The sequence below is a fragment of the Ursus arctos genome, unplaced genomic scaffold (assembly GCF_023065955.2).
Source record: "Ursus arctos isolate Adak ecotype North America unplaced genomic scaffold, UrsArc2.0 scaffold_12, whole genome shotgun sequence".
NCBI lineage: Eukaryota > Metazoa > Chordata > Mammalia > Carnivora > Ursidae > Ursus > Ursus arctos.
Genome location: NW_026622786.1, coordinates 69,692,524 through 69,711,808, shown reverse-complemented (window position 1 = coordinate 69,711,808; position 19,285 = coordinate 69,692,524). Strand labels below are relative to the sequence as shown.

The window sequence follows — 19,285 nt, the reverse complement described above, 5'->3', positions numbered from 1 at the left end:
GTACTGCTGTGTGGAACACGAGAACCATCGTGTGTGAGGTAGCCAAGGACTTACTGTTCTAGGCGTCATTGGCTCTGACAGTACAGCTTGCTTGTGTCCCCTCTGCAAATTTTGTCTTAAAAAAAGCTCCCTTCCCCCTCATTCATGACAGAAGGGGTGCAGGAGTCTGTGAATGCATGTCTATATGTGTGCATGTGTAGGTGTTGAGGGGGGTTGGAATTAAATGACAGCTATTCTTGGGCAAGTACGAACCTCCTCAATACCTCTCTAGAAGACTTTAACTCTTGCACAGAAGTCATATTAGATGGCTTATAGTTCCCACATCAATGATCAAACAATACTGTTTATACAGGCCTGGTCACGGTGGTGTCCTGGGCCACTTGGCCCTGAAGTGCCTGCCTTGTAGCATGGCCAACTTCCTCTAAAAGCAACTCTTTTCTAACCTGGTCACACAGCAATTTGGACAGCAAGAGACTAGCTGATGCCAAAGAAGAACTGGCAGAAGGGCAGAAACTCAATCACACAGATAGAAAATGGGTCAGTACGTTACAGCCCTCAAAACCTGCATTCAAATGACAAAACCAGTGAACCCCTGCTCTCAGTTAACAGCTACGTCCTGAAGCCACGAGAGAGAACTCTAAGACACAGGCTCCCAATTTGCAATGACTGCTGTCACTCCTATAGGACAGCAATCTCTTAACTCTCCCATGTCACCTGATCCTGCAACACTCATTCAGACTGGAGTCAAGCATTAAGATTCTTAAGATATATGTGTTGCCTGGCTCAACACTAAAAGGTATCTGCTGTGAGCCAATTGGCTTTCTAAGGACTAGCTATACAGAGTATTAAGTTGTATTCTCTGTGATTAAATGTTAAATCTATATGAGATCTTCATCATTTCAAAGCTCATTAATGATTGGTTTCTTTCTTTTTTTTTTTTTTTTAAGATTTTATTTATTTATTTGACAGAGAGAGACAGCCAGCGAGAGAGGGAACACAAGCAGGGGGAGTGGGAGAGGAAGAAGCAGGCTCTCTGTGGAGGAGCCTGATGCGGGGCTCGATCCCAGAGCACCAGGATCGATCCCAGAACGCGGGGATCACGCCCTGAGCGGAAGGCAGACGCTTAACAACTGAGCCACCCACGCGCCTCCCGACTGGTTTCTTAACATAGCTTTTTGGTAATGGAAGACAGTGTCTCCAAGAGTTGTGCAAGTACAGCCTTCATACCTTAGATGTGAGGTCCCGATGGAAAATGCCTTTGAAGTGAAGGTAGCTGAGGCCCACTGCTATGTCATAGGCCAGTTTCACCCTCACGGTCCATGGCAAATGCAGGTTACTGTCTAGCAACTGTTCCAGGTTTCCGGAGTTGATATACTGCAAAACAAAAGGAAAAACCCAGCCACCATTTGTCAGGAACGTTTAGGCTGGTGGTGAAACCATCAGAAAATAAATACCTAGAGGATAGAGATTCTACATTTTTTAATTTTTTTTAAGTTACTGAGGGTGTAGTTGGCATCCAGGCACTATGGCAGGCGCTGCACACGAAGACCCTTGCCTTTGCGGAGATGACAATCTATTAAGGGGTACAAACAGTATCCTGTGGTAAATGCTAAAATACAGCTTTGTACAGGTGCGACAGCACTATGACTGCAGAGGATAAAGTTACAAAGTCCATCTGGGCATATCAGAGGAAGCTATAGAGAGGAAATAAGGAGTCAAAAGGATGACCTGGAGGACCAGGAAAGAAAGACAATCCACACAGAGGGAGCAATATATGCAAAGTTATAGATTAAGGGCAAGGTGCATTCAGGAAACTAATTTACTCAATATGGCCAGAGTGCATGAATAGTAGAAACAGGTGAGGCCACTATACTTTGCTAAGATATATGGACTTTATCCTATCGGAACAAAATAAGCCTTTTAAGCAGAAGAGCAAAATGTTCATCTTTGCTTTTCAAAGAAAAGATTATTTAAGCAATGGTATGATTGCTGGATTAGGTGGAGACTATGGAGAAAGGTAAATAGGCAATTATTGCAATAATCTTGGTGCGAGGTCGGTAGCTCAGTTAAGGCGATAGTGCAGACGTTGGAACAGGGCAAGACTCAAGATACAGTTAGATGGCAGAGTTAAAAACAAACAAACACACACACAAAACTTGATGACTGTCTGGATGGGGGCGGGGACGGAACAAGCACAATGAAAATCCCTAGGTTGATCCAGGCTATTAGTCCCTGGATGCCATTATTCAATATCCACAGAATAGAGAGAAGGACAGATTTTTAGAAGAAGAAGCAAGGTTAAAAATAGTGAGGTCAGGGGTGCCTGGGTGGCACAGCGGTTAAGCGCCTGCCTTCGGCTCAGGGCGTGATCCCGGAGTTATGGGATCGAGCCCCACATCAGGCTCCTCTGCTAGGAGCCTGCTTCTTCCTCTCCCACTCCCCCTGCTTGTGTTCCCTCTCTCGCTGGCTGTCTCTATCTCTGTCAAATAAATAAATAAAAATCTTAATAAAAAAAAAATAGTGAGGTCAGCTATGACATGTTGAGTTTAAGCACTTGTGGGACAGCCAAGGTAGATATGTCCTAAAAAGAGCTTAAAGTTTAGGAACAAAGACTGAGCTAAAGACCAACATTTAGGAGGCAGTAACATTGAGCTGAAGTAATCACTGATGCCAAGGGATGTATGAAGTTGTCCAGGGGTTAACATATGAAGTGAGAAATTAACAGAATCCTAAGGTATGGCAACATTTAAAGGAGCAGGCAGAGGAAGAACCAAGCAAGAATGTTACCATAGAAGTCCAAGAAGGAGAACATTCCAAAGTTCAGATGACCAAAAGTATCAAATGCCATACAGATCAAGTAAGGTGAGCATGAAAAGTGCCCACTGAACTTGCAACTAAGAAGTCATTGGCAACTATGGCCAAAGGAGTTGGTTAAGACCAGAGTTAAGACCAAAGTGAATTGAGGAGTGAACGGAAGATAAGGCTGTGGAGAAACTATGTGAAGATGTACTCTTTCAGTAAATTGGCTGTTCATCATTTCTACATACCCATGAAGGGCTGCCTTGCTTAAAAAAAAAAAAAAAGAGCAAATAAATGTATTTACATAGAGATGATAATAAGAGCAAGGGTAATAATAATAACAATAGCAACAACTAGTATTTATTTATATAGTGCTTACTTTGTGCCAGGCACTAGTCTAAGAACTTTACATTAATTATCTTGTTTAATCTGCACATAACCCTATGAATTAAGTGTACTATTATTCTCATTTTATAAACGGCATTTAGACTTTAAGAGCCAGGGCTCAAACCCAGGCAGTCTGGCCCAGGGTCCACATTCTTCCCCACTACATTACATTAGAGTTACAGGCCACAGCATCTGAGTCGAAGAGCCTCATACAGAACAGGAGCTCAAAAATTTTTACCAATTAGATCATGAATTTATTTAAACCTCACATGATATATTATCTCCCTCCTCCTTCCACAAGAGATAAAGGGGAAAATTCCTCTAAGCCTAAAATTAAGCTCTTAAATACCTATTTTGGGGGGTGATACTGAATTTTTCAAAAGACTAGGGAACCTAAAGGGATAGCAGGCAAGAGATCTGAATTTTAGTCCAATTCTGCCTCTTAATAACCAATTACCTTTGGACAAATCAACTAATGAGGCTATCCTTCAGCTTTCCTACCTATAAAACAGATAATTCCTGATCCATATAACTTACAATGTCATTATGTGAATCTAATACAAACATATGAAAGTGCTTAGAAAAATATTTAAGCGCCACATAATGAGATGTCACGATGTGGTAACATAAGCACCAAAAAGGACCAGCTGGGGGCAGCACGATGCAGCAGCTCAAATCCTCGGATGCGGTGGAGCAGGCTTGGCACCGCAGAGAATGGCTAAAAATAAACCTAACTTCTCAAAAGGGAAACCTGTCAATCTGCTTCATTCTGTTTTTAATCCATCTTGGAAATCTCAAAATGGGCATAACGACGGCATTAACACAGCGCCTTTCATCTCTTCACTTTAGTTGAATCTGTCCACGGTTCACATTTAAGGAGCTCGCTTGCTAAAAAGAAACTGAACTTGCAAACTCCAAGCCTATTGGGGACAACACAGTGGACGCTAATCATACAGACAAACTTCTTTAGTTCTGAGAGCCAGAAAGACCTAAAAAGGTGTTGGTTCACTTCCTTGATAATGGTGAGGATGCGACGTGAAGGCCTGACTTCAGGAGCCCCTGAGGTTTCCCAATGGAGGGCCAGGCAGAAAAGACTATGATGAAAAGGCTATATTTGCATTCTCTCTGCGCCAGGCTAAGCCAGTACTCTTGATTCTGGTTCAGAAAAACACATATTTACTCTTTTCAGCATGTCTCTAAAGACTTGAGAAATCCATAGATCAAGGCAGAAGGTGGAGAGCAGAGGAGAAAGGTGGGGCGCATCACACCACTAGTAGGCTCTGGTTTTTCCAGCAAGATGGAAGAAGCACAAACCAGGACCAGAGAAGGAAACTAAATGGAGTTTATTGTTAGAACCCATTTCTCTTGCTTGCCTTTGGTGAATATTTTTAGAGGGGGCTGATAAGCCTCTGGGCCTTCAGAAACCACAACTTCGGAGTGTCTCAAGACCTTTGCATGTATGAAGAAAGGAAGTTTGAGATCTGCCAACAAGGAAGATTTCTAAGTTGCTACACACTCTGTGTGCCCATTAGCTGGGACGTTCACTTCCCCATAAGCAACTCCCAGGGCAGGCTCAGCTGGTGTGTCCTCTGAACAAATCCCTCTGTGGGAAGCAGAGGCAAGATCAACTACACCAGCTTCCCAGAATGAGAGTAACAGCTGCTTCCGCTTTGTTTTCTTCCAGACCACTCCCTTGAGCAGCTCTACAAAACAACCTAAGGCATTGGCAATGCACTTAAATAACCTACTAGAGAGAGAAGTTTTTACGTTTTTTATTGTTGTCCTTTTAAACTTTCAAGTTCAGAAAACTGTAATATCAGCCCATCAAATGTGATAGGTACTTCAGTACCTCTTAGTGACTCTTCCCCAATTTCATCTACACTAAAACCTGCCTTTCCAACTCGTGGTCTAATAAAATATTATAACAGAGTTTTTACCATTTCATTTGTGTTTGATACTTGATTTCATTAAAGACTCTTCCTAAAAGGCAGTCAATAAATAAATGTGTGCTGGAGACTAAACAATATTACGTATGCAAGAAATCATATGTCGGGGCGCCTGGGTGGCTCAGTCGTTAAGCGTCTGCCTTCGGCTCAGGGCATAATCCTGGAGTTCTGGGATCGAGCCCCACATCAGGCTCCTCAGCTGGGAGCCTGCTTCTTCCTCTCCCACTCCCCCTGCTTGTGTTCCCTCTCTTGCTGGCTGTCTCTATCTCTGTCAAATAAATAAATAAATCTTTAAAAAAAAAAAAAAGAAAGAAAAGTCAGGAATTGAAGCCAGGAGAATAGTTAGGAGGCTTCTGGAGTCATCCAGCTGGGAAGGTGTGAATAAGACAATGACCGCAAGAACGAAAAGGAGGCTAATATCTGGAGACAGCTGAGAGGTAGAAGCAACAGGATCTGGGGTTTAATTAAAGGCAGGGAGTAATTAAAGGAAATAATGCGTACAAAGTATGCCCAGCATAGTGCTTAGCTCATAGTATACAACTCACTCTTCCCACTATCAATATCTTATCTTCATAACCCCTCCCTGGGTTATTCCACTGGCTTTCTAACTAGTCTTCTTGTCCATTTCTTGTATCTTAAACAGACACAGCCCTCATTGCAATCCATGTTCCATAATACAGCCAAATACTCCTTCTGAAATGCCCACCTAGAGTCAATCCCCTGTTAAATTATTCAGTGATGCCCTATTACTGTTAGGATAAAACCCACAACCCTTACTTGGCATGGAATATGAAGCCTTTCACTCCTGCTTATACAGGTCTGACCCCTGCTTATTTGCACATTTGCACACATTGCTGGTCCTTTTACCTGGAATACCCTTCCCTCACCCAGGCCTGGCTAATCACTCACTGTTGAGGATTCAGTTCCATTTTATGGAAGCCCATATGTAGGACTGGGAATAAGAAGGACAATCTGTGCAAAAGGAACACAAAGATAAAGTGCAGAAATTAGTAGTTATTCCTTTACTTTTTCCTGAATGAGGTATAAATAGGGAGAAGGGATGAAGCTAAAAAATAAAGATGGACGGTACAGTATAGTGGAAAAGCCCACATACCATGGAGTTAGACTGCCTAGGATGGACTCTCACCTGTGACTAGCGGTGTGACCCTGGGTTGGTCATTAAATTTCTTTAATACTCATCTATAAAATGGGAATAAGAATACTATCTACCCCCCTCAAAAAAAAGATTAGTACCTAACCTATAGAGTTATAAAGATTCAATCAATTGATGTGTAAAATGCTTAGAACAATGTCAAAGAAAGTTCTCAGTATATGTCAGTTGTTATCTATTGCTGTTACTATTTTATTTATTATTACAAATGTGTAATTTTTAGAGAAGTTCTGGAACAGCAAGATGAAACATCTACAGTTAATTTGTCAGATCACAGGGGCACTAAAGATTTACAGGTAGAGTATATTATGATCTGTCGTGTGTTGAATCATGTCTCCCCAAAAGATATGCTCACGTCCTAACCCCTGGTAATTGTAAATGTGACCTTTTTGGGAAATAGAGTCTTTGCAGATGGAAAATCAAATAAAGATGGGATCATACCGGAGTAGGGTAGACCCTTAGTCCAATAGGATTGGTATCTTTATAAAAAGAGAAGAGACACAGACACACAGGGAGAGTGTTATGTAATAAGGGAAGCAGAGATGTGACTGATACATCTATAAGCCAAGAAACACCACCAGAAGCTAGGAAGAGGTAAGGAAGGATATTCCCCTAGAGCTTTCATAGAGAACATGGCCCTGTCAACAGTTTGATTTTGGACTTCCAACCTTCAGAACTGTAGAAGAATCAATTTCTGTTGTTATAAGCCACCCACATTGTAGTGTTTTGTCATGGCAGCCCTAGGAAACTAATACATGCCCAAAACTACATTTTAGAAAGGTCATGCTGGTAGCAGGATAGAGAAGGAACTAGAGGAAGGTCTGGAGGGTACTGTGACAGTCCAGATGAGACATGACCAAATTCCTGACTTAGGCATGAAAAGGTGGACTAGAGTTAGAAAACGCAGAGATAGAGTCTAAAGGATATAGCAACTGGGTGGTAAATACGAGAACTGAAGGAAAAGAAAGGTAACTCAGAGATTCCAAACTCAGGTGTTTGGAGAAGATAAGAAGGGGTCCTATCATCTTACATTCCATCAGTAAGTCAGAAACACATCAGAAACCAGCATCAATGTCAAATAACCAAATCAGTGACTTGTCAAACCTCTGTACTTCGGATAAGCCCTCCACAGATGAGGGCCCGGGCCCCGACCTAGTTTTCACTGAAGCCCAACAATGCCATTGTGCCAGCCACTGTATGTTTTTTGGTTGGCTCCAAACACAAAGGCTAGCAGACATCCCATCCTGCTGGCTTGGTTTGAAGAAGAAAAGCAAGCTTTGTTACTGCCCCGGGTAATTTCAGGACAGGCATCCCAAGAGCGCCCTGTGGGAGGCTTGTGCCCCCAAGGAGCCTCCTGTTCTCAGCTCGAGGTTCTGCAGCCACCACAAGCATATATCCCTTCATCTGCCAAAACCCGCATTCGCCACTGTTCAGGAGGTCCACTAGGGCTTGCCTGACTGAAACAGTCAGTAGTAACGAACTGACCCAAAAAGAAAGGGAACCCAAAATGTGTTTGAACATATTTAAATGTTTCACTCTCTTTGCCTTCATATATGTTTATCTACTGCCCAGAATACTCTTCTTCCCCTTCATAGCTTTGTTAACTCTTATTCATCCTCCTAATCCTAGCTCAAGTCTTCTATTTTGGAAAGCATTTCCTAACACCCTATTCTATACTTTGTGACACTTTAGCCCCCCGTATGCATTTCTACTATTGCTTACCACATTGTACTATAACCTTGATGGCAGGGACCAGGTCTTTCTCAACTTTGTGAGCCCAGTATCCAGTGAACAATAAATTGTTGAATGAACAAGTGAATAAGTACATTTAAATACATGCAGACAGGTTTTAAGCTCTCTCATATTAGAAGCCATTCCAATTCAATGTAGATCAAAAGGGAAGTGTGCCTTTAGAGAATTTTTCTGATAAATAGCATCCAAAACAAATATTTAATAATGCTTATTATTGGCATTACTGGCACCAGGCTGACTCAGTTGGTAGGGTGCGTGACTCTTGATCTCAGGGTTTTGAGTTAGAGCCCCATGTTGGGTGTGGAGATTACTTAAAAATAAAATCTTTTAAATAATAATAGTAAAAATGCCTACTATATGGCGGATATTATGGTAACACTGGAAATAAAATGAAACACAAAACAGTACATTTGGCCACTCAGTGATATAAAATTCTGAGGATACTTTTATCAGACTATTGGCAAACTCCTTCAAGTGGTCAAAATCACATGGACTTAAAAAATATAACTGCGTGGGGTGCCTGGGTGGCACAGCGGTTAGGCGTCTGCCTTCGGCTCGGGACGTGATCCCGGCGTTATGGGATCGGGCCCCACATCAGGCTCCTCCGTTATGAGCCTGCTTCTTCCTCTCCCACTCCCCCTGCTGTGTTCCCTCTCTTGCTGGCTGTCTCTATCTCTGTCAAGTAAATAAATAAAATCTTAAAAAAAAAAATATATATATATATATATATATATATGTATATATATATATAACTGTGACCTCCTTTTATAGAACATATTTCTTTTATCAGTAACTGAAAGAAGCCATAAAATGATACCTCCCCCTCTTCATTCACACTTCCCATAGATAGATGTTTAGTATGAACCCATTCACTGCTTAAAGAATATGTTTGCTGGGGCGCCTGGGTAGCGCAGTCCTTGAGCGTCTGCCTTCGGCTCAGGGCGTGATCCCGGCGTTCCGGGATCGAGTCCCACATCAGGCTCCTAGGCTGGGAGCCTGCTTCTTCCTCTCCCTCTCCCCTGCTGTGTTCCCTCTCTCGCTGGCTGTCTGTCACATAAATAAATAAAAAATCTTTAAAAAAAAAAAAAAAAAAGAATATGTTTGCTTAACACACCTGAAGCAGTAGGAGTGTTTTTCTATGCATGTAAGCTACTATAAACATCAAAATGACTGTTTACCTACAAGATTCGAAAAAGTGTGATTAAGCTTTTCCCAGATTTTTAACTCTTCCATCAAACATCTCATAATCAAAATCAAATTTGTTTAAATAAACTAAACATTAAAAGATAAATCCGTAGAATAAATCTTCTCAAAGAAATAAACTAAGAAATAGTAAGACTGTTCCCTTTACCCTGTGATGCTCTACTCACAATCAATGGTTGTAGACATGATTTAAGATCAGGCCGGGGCTCCTAACTACTTCATCCAGTTTGCTTTCGTATTCCCAAATCCATAAGGCTATTGCGTTCATGCTTAAAATTATTCTTACCTCCAGCATGCTACCCCACATCTACTACAACCCAGCACTCTGCAGACCCACATAGGAATCTTTGACATTCACCTGGTGACCGGGCTCAGAGCGAACAAAGCAATCCATTAAGGAAGACAAACACACCCTGGCTCCCCATCATATCTGAGGAAAAGGGGCTTGACAGTGGACAAAATGAAAATAGAAACCAAAAGAAGTGAAGTTTCTAATTAAGGTGATTTATATCAAAGGAACTGCATCTTCAAATGAACCAATCATTTCTTCTACCTACTCTGCCTATATTAGCATACCACTTTGCCTCGGAATAAGGAATAAATCAAGCAGAAGTTAAAAGAAGCAAACAAGTTTAAAGGGTATCTTCTAGTGGCAAACAGTAGGTGGAGGGGTAGAAAGGGAGGAAAGGTTTCCAACTTGCTATGGGAAGATAGCTTCCCACCCCAATAGTCACTCCAAGTGCAGGCAGAAATCTCTTCCAAAGGGTAAAGGTCAAATGGGTAACTAAATACCCTCATGTTCACAGAAATCCATGAAGACTACTACGAGTTACCAAAGGAAGGGGTGGAGACAGAGGACCCAGCCAGGTCTGGTTCTATTGCAGACAAAACAGATTTGAGGTCTGGTATATACACAAGTATCTATAGCCTCAAACAAGAAAAGAGAGCCTTCTCTTTTCCTTGGTTTCAAACCATCTCAGATGTCAGAATGATGTCCCCTCTTTAATGAGAGAATGAGAAAAATCAGGTGGTTAATCTTGAGTGTAAATCTGGATTTATTCTACCAACTTGTTTAAAATTATCTTTCCTGTCAGCCACTGGGACTCCCAGGGAAGCAGCTAATGCTAGTCTAATGCCAACTCTCAATTTAAGTAAAGCAGCAGATCTGGATATAATGCCATTCGGAAGGATTTTGGGGATTCTAAACTGAAAAAATGTTTTTTCCAAATGACGAGAAGCAGAGAAAGAACATATCACTCAATTCTGAAATGCTTTCCAAATAAATTCAGAAGGTCCTGACACATAATTAACTTCTTTTCATGAATTCATTGAAAACAGGTTCAATACCGTGTCTGGTAAAGTAGGCCCCCATAAATACTTGTTGAATGAACTAATGAATGAAGTGTCCCTAGCCATCTATCTACATATAGGGATTCCTTCTCCACACTCCATGAGTCAGCTCTCATCAGCTACCTCAGTCTTCAGGGCTTAGACCGGGAAGGTCTTGCTCAAGGAAGAGCCTTAAGTTGGGCTAAGAAAAAGACTGAGCCTGGTATTCTATAGTGAAGAAACTATGCCAATTACAGCATTATGTTAAAAAAAAAAAAAAAAAAAAAGGTTCCCAGGTAATATACACACAGCAGAGAAAGGAGAAATATTCCAGCTCTACTCCAAGTTTTCCACATCTCAGTAAATGGCACCACCACCTACCTAGAAACTGGGTACCATCTGATTTCTCATTCTCCTTATCGAAGTCATAGTCAAGACCTTGTGTTTATATTTTCCAAGACAGATCTTCACACAGATACCACCCCAGTCCAAACCATCCACATCTGTCATATAATCTCTAATATAAGTTTCTCCTATGGTTGGTCTCCATGCCCTCACTTTTGCCCCTCAACAATCTATTCTCCCCAGAGCAGCCAAGCTGCTGTGTTTTAAATGCAAATTGTATCATATTCCCTCCTATCAAAAACCCTTCTGGCTTCCTGCTGCATTTAAATTTCAAAATCCTTACCATGGCTTGTAAGACCCTGCATGATCTAGCCTCTGTCTTTTTCCCCAAATTTTAATGTTCTTCTATCTGATCTTCATGAATGCCTCCTTATCTTTTAGGTAGTCTCAGAAAAGTATTTGATGACGTTACGTACAAGATAAGTTAGTCAGGGGGCAAGATTAGTCTGGGTGGCTTAGTCAGTTAGGCATCTGACTCTTGATTTCAGCTCAGGTCATGATCTCAGGGTCATGAGATCCAGCCCAGCACTGGGCTCCCTGCTCAGCATGGAGACTCATTGAGATTCTCTCTCCTCTGCTTCTGCCTCTCCCCTTGCTTGCTCTCTCTCAAAATAAATAAACAAAATCTTTTTTTTTAAAGGTAAGTTAGTACCAGCATATGTCTACTATACTGTTCTTATTTATCTCACTTGCCATGATGGATAAAAATTTTTTTCAAAAGTACAAAGTACATATTCATAGGGAAAACAATGCCAAAGTCTACAGAATAACAATATGACAGAATATATCTGAAAGGTAAGCCATTCTAAGCCCCATATCAGACATCTTCCTTCTATAACGTCCTTGCAAGTAACCAAAGCAACCCATATTAGCTTCATCAAGAGAAATAGGTAGTGAAGAGACTAAGAACCACACTAAACACAACTGTTCTCCTTAACTGTGGTGCCCTCGGCTAACAGTCCAGCCTCCCAACATGTAACAACATTGTCTTTAACTTTCCTGACTTGATAGAAAAGCAGTGCCTGAAGAAACCCAACTAATCCTTCTAACCTGACCCCTATCCCTTCAATGACCTGCTACCTATTTCTTGCTAGTGGTAAACAAAACAGAAAACAGCCCTAGTCCTCATGGAAATATGGGAGAGAGAGAGACAATAAACAAACATTCATATAAATGAAGAGTTATATGTTATATGTTATAAGATGTGCTACAATGAAAGAAAAAAGAGTGCTAACAACGAGAATTAGAACCCAACTCACAATCTGGAGGTAGGGAGGTCATTAGGAAAAGCCACTCCAAAGAACTGAAAATTTAAACTAAGACTTAAAAATTGAGGCGTTAAGTTGGGTAAAAAGTGGGAGAATCACTTTTCAAATTTTATCTCTCTAATTCTCGCTTTCTTCTTACATGAAATAGCAGTAATAACGACTATATCTCACAGGGTTGTCGTAAGGATGAAAAAAGAAAATACATATAACACTTAACATTCCAGAAATAACAGCTATTTCTTTAATGAGTATGTCTGATTTTAAATTTTTTTTTAAAAAGTTTGGGGGGGGCACCTTGGTGGCTTAGTCAGTTGAGACTCTTGATTTTGGCTCAGGTCATGATCTCAGGGTCCTGGGATTGAGCCCCAAGTTGGGCTCCATGCTGAACATGGAGTCTGCTTGAGTATTCTCTCCCTTTCCCTCTCCCTCTGCTCTTCCCCTTGCTTACTCTCTCTTTCTCTCTCTCTCAAATAAATAAATAAATAAATCTTCAAAAAAAAAAAAAAGTTTTTTTTAAAGTGTCCCTGGTACTGCCAACTACAATAAATTATTGGTTTAAAAAAAATGAAATATTTTCTTATCCAAAACTTTCGTTGACTTATCAGGTAAGCAGGATGTCTATTGTTTTATCTGTATTTCCAAAAGTCCAGTGCTCAGTTCTGTTCCTTCTGGGTGTACCAGAAATACATGTTTGACTGACGAGCTAATCTGGATGGAAAATAAGTTGTTGAGCAAATTAGTTACAGAGTCAAATGATGACTATGCAAGAGGTGTTATAATTAAACAACACAAAAGCCATTTAGAAATGATTCCATTCATGAGGCAAGAGTTCTAGCCATTCGTACAGGCCCCAAAATACATTTTTAAATGTATTTTTAAAAGAAATTTTTAAAAGAAAATTTACCTCCACTTTGGCATAAAATGTGCTTCCTTTTGCCCCTATTCAGTCATTTAGTCAATATCTCTAAAGTGGCTTCTAACTACAAAGTACTGCTGGGAGATCAGGAATACACAGATGAGTAAAATACTACCCCTATAATAACCAGCAACTAATTGGTTGTATAAGGCACTTTCATAGTTACCTCATTTGAACCTTGCAACATCCCAAAACATTCTTGTTATCCTTTTTAAAATTTTTTTTATAAATGAGGAAATCAAGCCTAGAGAATTTAAATAATTTGCCTATGGTTATTCAACTAGTAATGGTGGAGTCTGGATTTTTACCCAAGCCTTTTGACCCCAAAGCCTGGGTTTCTTCTACTCTGGAAGCTTATATTTATATAGGGAAACCAAAGAAAAATAACTTTAATACATGACAAAATGTGTAATAAGATGTATATGTATATGTACACACACACACACACACACACACGAGAAGAAGATCAATGGAAGGGCCAAATTTGGCAAGGAGGGGGGAGCAAACAATGTCAATGAAAGAATCAGAAAAGGTTTTATGAAGAAATAAGTGGACTTTTGAGCCAAGTCTTGAAGAGAAAGAAGATTTCTATAGGATAAAGAGAAAGAGTACATTTGAAGATAAAAAAAAATGAATAAGGAGGCAAAAAAACGCAGACCATGTTTAGTAAACACATGAAAAGTAGTTTGTCTGAAGGACAGAGTACTTGTTAAAGAAGACCTAGCAGAAAAAAGGCAAGATGATGCTAGAGCACAGAGGACTAGGATGCCAAACTGAGAGTATCCGAATTCCATGTTGTTGTTGTTTTTTAGAGATTTTATCTACCTACCCATTTGACAGAGAGAGACAGAGAGAGAGAACAAGCGGGGGGGGGGGGGCAGCAGAGGAAGAGGGAGAAGCAGGCTCCCCGCTGAGCAGGGACTCCAATACGGGGCTCAATCCCAGGACCCTGGGATCATGATCTGAGCCGAAGGCAGTCACTCAACCGACTGAGCCACCCAGGCGCCCCCTGAACTCCGTGTTTTAAACCTAGCTGTGCACAGGATAAGCTAGGCACTTTATAAATTCATGAAATTTTTTTTTTTTTTAAAGATTTATTTATTTATTTGACAGAGACAGCCAGCGAGAGAGGGAACACAAGCAGGGGGAGTGGGAGAGGAAGAAGCAGGCTCCCAGCGGAGGAGCCTGATGTGGGACTCGATCCCCGAACGCCAGGATCACGCCCTGAGCCGAAGGCAGACGCTTTAACGACTGCGCTACCCAGGCGCCCCCCAAATTCATGAAATTTTTAAATACAGACACCTAGGCCTCTTCCAAGACTTTAATTCAGTGGGTCTTGTGTGAGGTCCTGGCATCTGCACTTTCTAAAAAGCTCCTAAGCAATTCTGGTAAGCAACTAAGGTTATAAAACTACGCTATAATCAATGAAGAAATCACTGAAGGTTTTGAGCCAGAAAATGCCACTGATTATTCACAACAAATATGATAAGCAGCTATCATTTTTCAGGCTTTATACTAGGAAGCAACTGATAACAATGTAAATAAAATGGTCCTTGCCCTTAAGGAATTTATAACCTACATACATGAACAGTAAATAAAAATCAATGATAAATACTATTGTAATATTGAAGTAAATAGGAGGGGTACCTACCCTTAGGATATCAGAAAATAAGAGAAAATAAGTTAAGTAAGAGTTCGCCAGGCCAATGGAAGATGGAGAGGTTGTGTTCTAGGCAGAGAGAAGAGCTGGTACATAGGCCCAGAAATGGAAAAGGTCATGTCCCATTGTGGAACTGAAAAAGTTCACATAATTGAGACAGCGGCAAAGAGGTCAGAGAAGTGAGCAGTGAGGCCACACAGACAAGCAGTAGTAGGATCAGATGTTTTGACTTAACCCTGAGGACAATGAGGAGCCACAGAAGGGTTTATACACGGAGAAACAAAATTAGATTTGGATTAAACACTGTGCTTCTGTCCATCAACAGATGAATGGATAAGTAAAATGTGGTATATATTTACAATGGAATATTTTCATCCTTAAAAAGGAGGGAAATCCTGTCACATGTTACAACATGGATCAACCGTTAGGACATTATGCTAAGTGAAATAAGCACAAAAAGACTGTCACAAAAAGACAAAATGCTGTATGATTTCACTTTTATGAGGTACCTGGAGCAGTCAAAATCATAGAAACAGAAAGTAAAAGATGAAAAAGATCTGGAGATCTGTTGCACAACAATGTAAATGTATTTAATACTATCTACTGAACTGTACACTTAAAAATGGCTAAGATAGTTAAAATATATATTTGTACTTTAAAAGGACCACTTGGCTGGCAACATGGGTAGTATGGATTTAAGGGGAGAAGAAGACTGATAGACTAGTTAGAAGGTTATTGCAAGATGGTGGCAGAAGGAACTGGTGTAAGGTGAATGGATTCAAGATAGGAAGAAGGTAAAGTGGACATGGTGATTGATAAGACCACAGAAAGTGGGAGAGGTTGGGGATGAAGGAAAAGAGAACTATCAGCTAAATAGTAGAAAGGCTAAACACTATACTAATACTTTTACAGGTTATTACTTTAACGTTTATTAAGCAGCTACTTGTGCTACACGTACGAGAAGGCTTTAGACAGGGGCGCCTGGGTGGCTCAGTCGTTAAGCATCTGCCTTTGGCTCAGGGCGTGATCCCGACGTTCTGGGATCGAGCCCCACATCAGGCTCCTCTGCTAGGAGCCTGCTTCTTCCTCTCCCACTCCCCCTGCTTGTGTTCCCTCTCTCACTGGCTGTCTCTCTCTCTCTCAAATGAATAAATAAAATCTTAAAAAAAAAAAAAGGAAGGCTTTAGACAATTGTTCTGCCATCTTCATAGACTAGCTTCTCTTTTTCGAAGTTGACCTAAATTAGCCCTTGACCGAAAGTGTCTGCTTAATTATTTGTTGAATAGAAAATAAGCATAAGCAATTACTACAGGAAGGTGAAATGTGCTAAAATGTACTATATAAGCAAATAATGGTGACCATGATAACAAGAAAAGACCAACACGAAGAACAAGTAAACACAGAAAGTGCAGACAGCGATGAGGTATGGGGTGTAAGGAATGCTGAAATGCCCTTGAGTAGCAGGAATGTACGAGAGGTATATTGGGAGACCACCCTCCTTCCACTGTCCTTCCATTCTCCTACAGGATCCAAAGTAGGAACAGCTAGCTCTCAAGGGCCTACAAAGAGACCCAGTTGCCGTGAATGATACCACTTATCAAGTTAAGAAAAGCACACCTGTCAAAACTTCTGTTAAAAACTGGTTTACAGTAAACTCAAAAAGAGCTCTATAAATTCAGTTGCCACACTAGTCTCACAGTCATAGAGAGGATTAGGAGAAAGATTAGCTAGAAATCCCCTAAAGTGTTTTTCTAAATCCTCCTGCTGTCCTGTCACTACCAACACTGAGAAAAGATGCATCAAATGGATGGACAAAACCACCTTGAAAGAGACAAATGTTTTTGTGGCAAACAGATTCACTGCTGTAAGTTCAAGTGTGGGAAGCAGTATTCATTCATTCATCCATTTATCCACTCACTCAACTAGTATTTATTGCATGCCTTTATGTGCCAGTTGCTGAAGACTCATTAGTGAACAAAATAACCAAGCCCAAGGAGCTTAAAGTCTAGTAAACACAGGATTGTAGTCAGCCAGAACTTGATTCAAATTCCAGCTCCATTACTTAGCTAAAAAGACCTTAAATTAATTTCTTTCTCAGCCTCCAGATTCCTCATCTGTAAAATAGGAGAAACACTACCTATTTTATGGTATTTTGTGATAATTAAACAATATAGAGAGAGAGGGAGAGAATGAGAGAGAGAAAGGGGGAAAATTAGCGAGGCCTGGAACATAGAAAGCATTTAGTTAAAAATACAGGCGGTGCCTGGCTGGCTCAGTTGGTAGCACACGAGACTCTTGATCTCAGGGTCATGAGTTGAGCCCCACGTTGGGTGTAGAGATCCCAGGAAGGAAGGAAGGAAGGAAGGAAGGAAGGAAGGAAGGAAGGAAGGAAGGAAGGAAGGGAGGAAGGAAGGGAAGAAGGGAGGGAGGGAGGGAGGGAGGGAGGGAGGGAGGAAGGAAGGAAGGAAGGAAGGAAGGAAGGGAGGGAGGGAGGGAGGGAGGGAGGAAGGAAAACAACTTAGTGATTTTTTTTCCCACTATTATTACTCAGGAAGTAATACAGCAATTGAAAATGCCTCCTTCCAAATCAGTGAAATATTTTCTAATGAAAAAGTTGATAAACAGGATCTGAACAAATAAGGTATCAGCACTCAGAGTACTCCTTGGAATCCCTGTGATCTATGAAGCTACCTCCACTTGGATGTCCAACAAATATTTCAAACTCAACCTGTTCAAAACTGACCTCTCCATCCTCTCCCATCTTGTACATCCTGTTGTCTTCCCCATCTCTATTAATAGCAACTCTATTCATCAGGTGTTCTGAACAAAAACCTCAGAGTTATCCTTGACTCCCTTTATCTTCTCACACTCCACACCTAAAGCATCAGTAAAGGCTAGTTTACTCTCAAAATAGATCCAGAATCACCAGCAGCACTCTGGTCCAAGTTATCATCATCTCCCAGCCTTTTTGCATAGTCTTTATTTATTGCACAGTCTCGACCAGTTCTCTCTTAACTAGTCTTCCTGCTTTCACCCTTGCCTCCTTTTCAATCTATTCACCTCACAGCAGCCAGAGTTATTTTTGTAAAAGATAAGTCACATCATGTCATAGCTCTACTCAAAAACCCCCAAAGACTTTACAACTCAGCCTGAGCAAAAGCTGAAGCTCTTGCAGTGGTCTACAAGACTGTGTGATCTGGCCCGCACTTCCTCTCTGACCCCCTCTACTATCCTTTTCACTCTCTCCGCTGCAGCCACGTCACCCTCCATGGAGTTCTTCGACCACACCAGGCACATTTCTGCCTATGTGTTTTTGCACTTGCTGTTCCCACTTTCTAGAGCACTCTTTCCCCAGATACTCATACAGCTAGTTCCCTTACCTCCTTCATTTGTGCTTCTTCAGTGAGACCTTCCCCGACCACATATTGAAACTGCAAACTCCACAGCACTTAAACACATATATTGTAATTTGGTTCCTATGTAGTCTAACTCTCCTACCCACACCCCGGCTGATCACAACGTACGTTCCAGAGGGCAGAGATTATTATTTGTTCATTATTATATTCCCAATGCCTAGAAGAGTGCTACATACATAGTAGAAGCCCAATAAATATTTTTTGGGTGAATAAAAGAGCCAGAAGCAAGCTAGCAAGTCAGGGGAAAGCTACTTTAAGAATAAAGTAAACTAAATGAACTCTTCTATTATTTGTGGGTTAGACTGCCAACCTCAGATTCTTGTTTCTCAAATGTCATAGGGAGTTACTAAAAATAAGGGCAGAAAACATGTGCTACAATTTATTTAGAGATTTTTTTATTACTAAATGACCAAACCAAAAAATTAAATAAAAGCTACCTTTTTCAAAAGTAAAGATGCCACCAGGTATTTATAGGAACATGTTTAGCTATTTTTACAAGTATAAATGAAACAAACTTCTAATTGTGAAAGGACTTGAGATGTGACATTTCACACTATTTCTGACCTCAAGCTCTTTCCACCAGAGCTAATTCAGCTTTCTGAGAGCTGGGTCTACACTAAACAACCAACTATAAACACCTTAAACATATACTTTGGGCCCAACCACACAAAGCATTATCATTGACCTTATTTAGGAGACAGAGCTCCATAAGAGAGCCTGGGATTTGACATAACTTGGAAAGTGGGAGGGGAAGAGAGATAAGGGCATCCCACGTCCTGGAAGGCACATCTAAGGCCAGCATGTGTAGAAGACAGCAGAAAGATCCTCCTAACTAAAGGGAGGGATATATATTCTGAAATCAAATAGAGAGAGTCTAGAATGCTAAACAGAAGTTTCTAAGAATTTTTTTAAAGATTTATTTATTTATTTTTGAGAGAGTGGGGAGAGAGAGAGAGAGAGAAGTGGGCGCAGGTGAAGGGGGGAGGGGCAGAGGGAGAGAGAAATTGAAGCCAACGCCGCACTAAGCGCGGAG

General features: G+C 40.9%; 1 protein-coding gene across 1 annotated transcript in view; it reads right to left on the bottom strand.

The window, feature by feature from the left end:
- Positions 1-19,285, bottom strand: part of TESK2 (testis associated actin remodelling kinase 2) — a 127,098-nt gene that overhangs the window by 12,886 nt on the left and 94,927 nt on the right. The window contains exon 5 of the mRNA XM_026498225.4: positions 1,228-1,374. Coding sequence (XP_026354010.3) covers positions 1,228-1,374 — 147 coding nt within the window. The remainder of the gene's footprint in view (positions 1-1,227; positions 1,375-19,285) is intronic.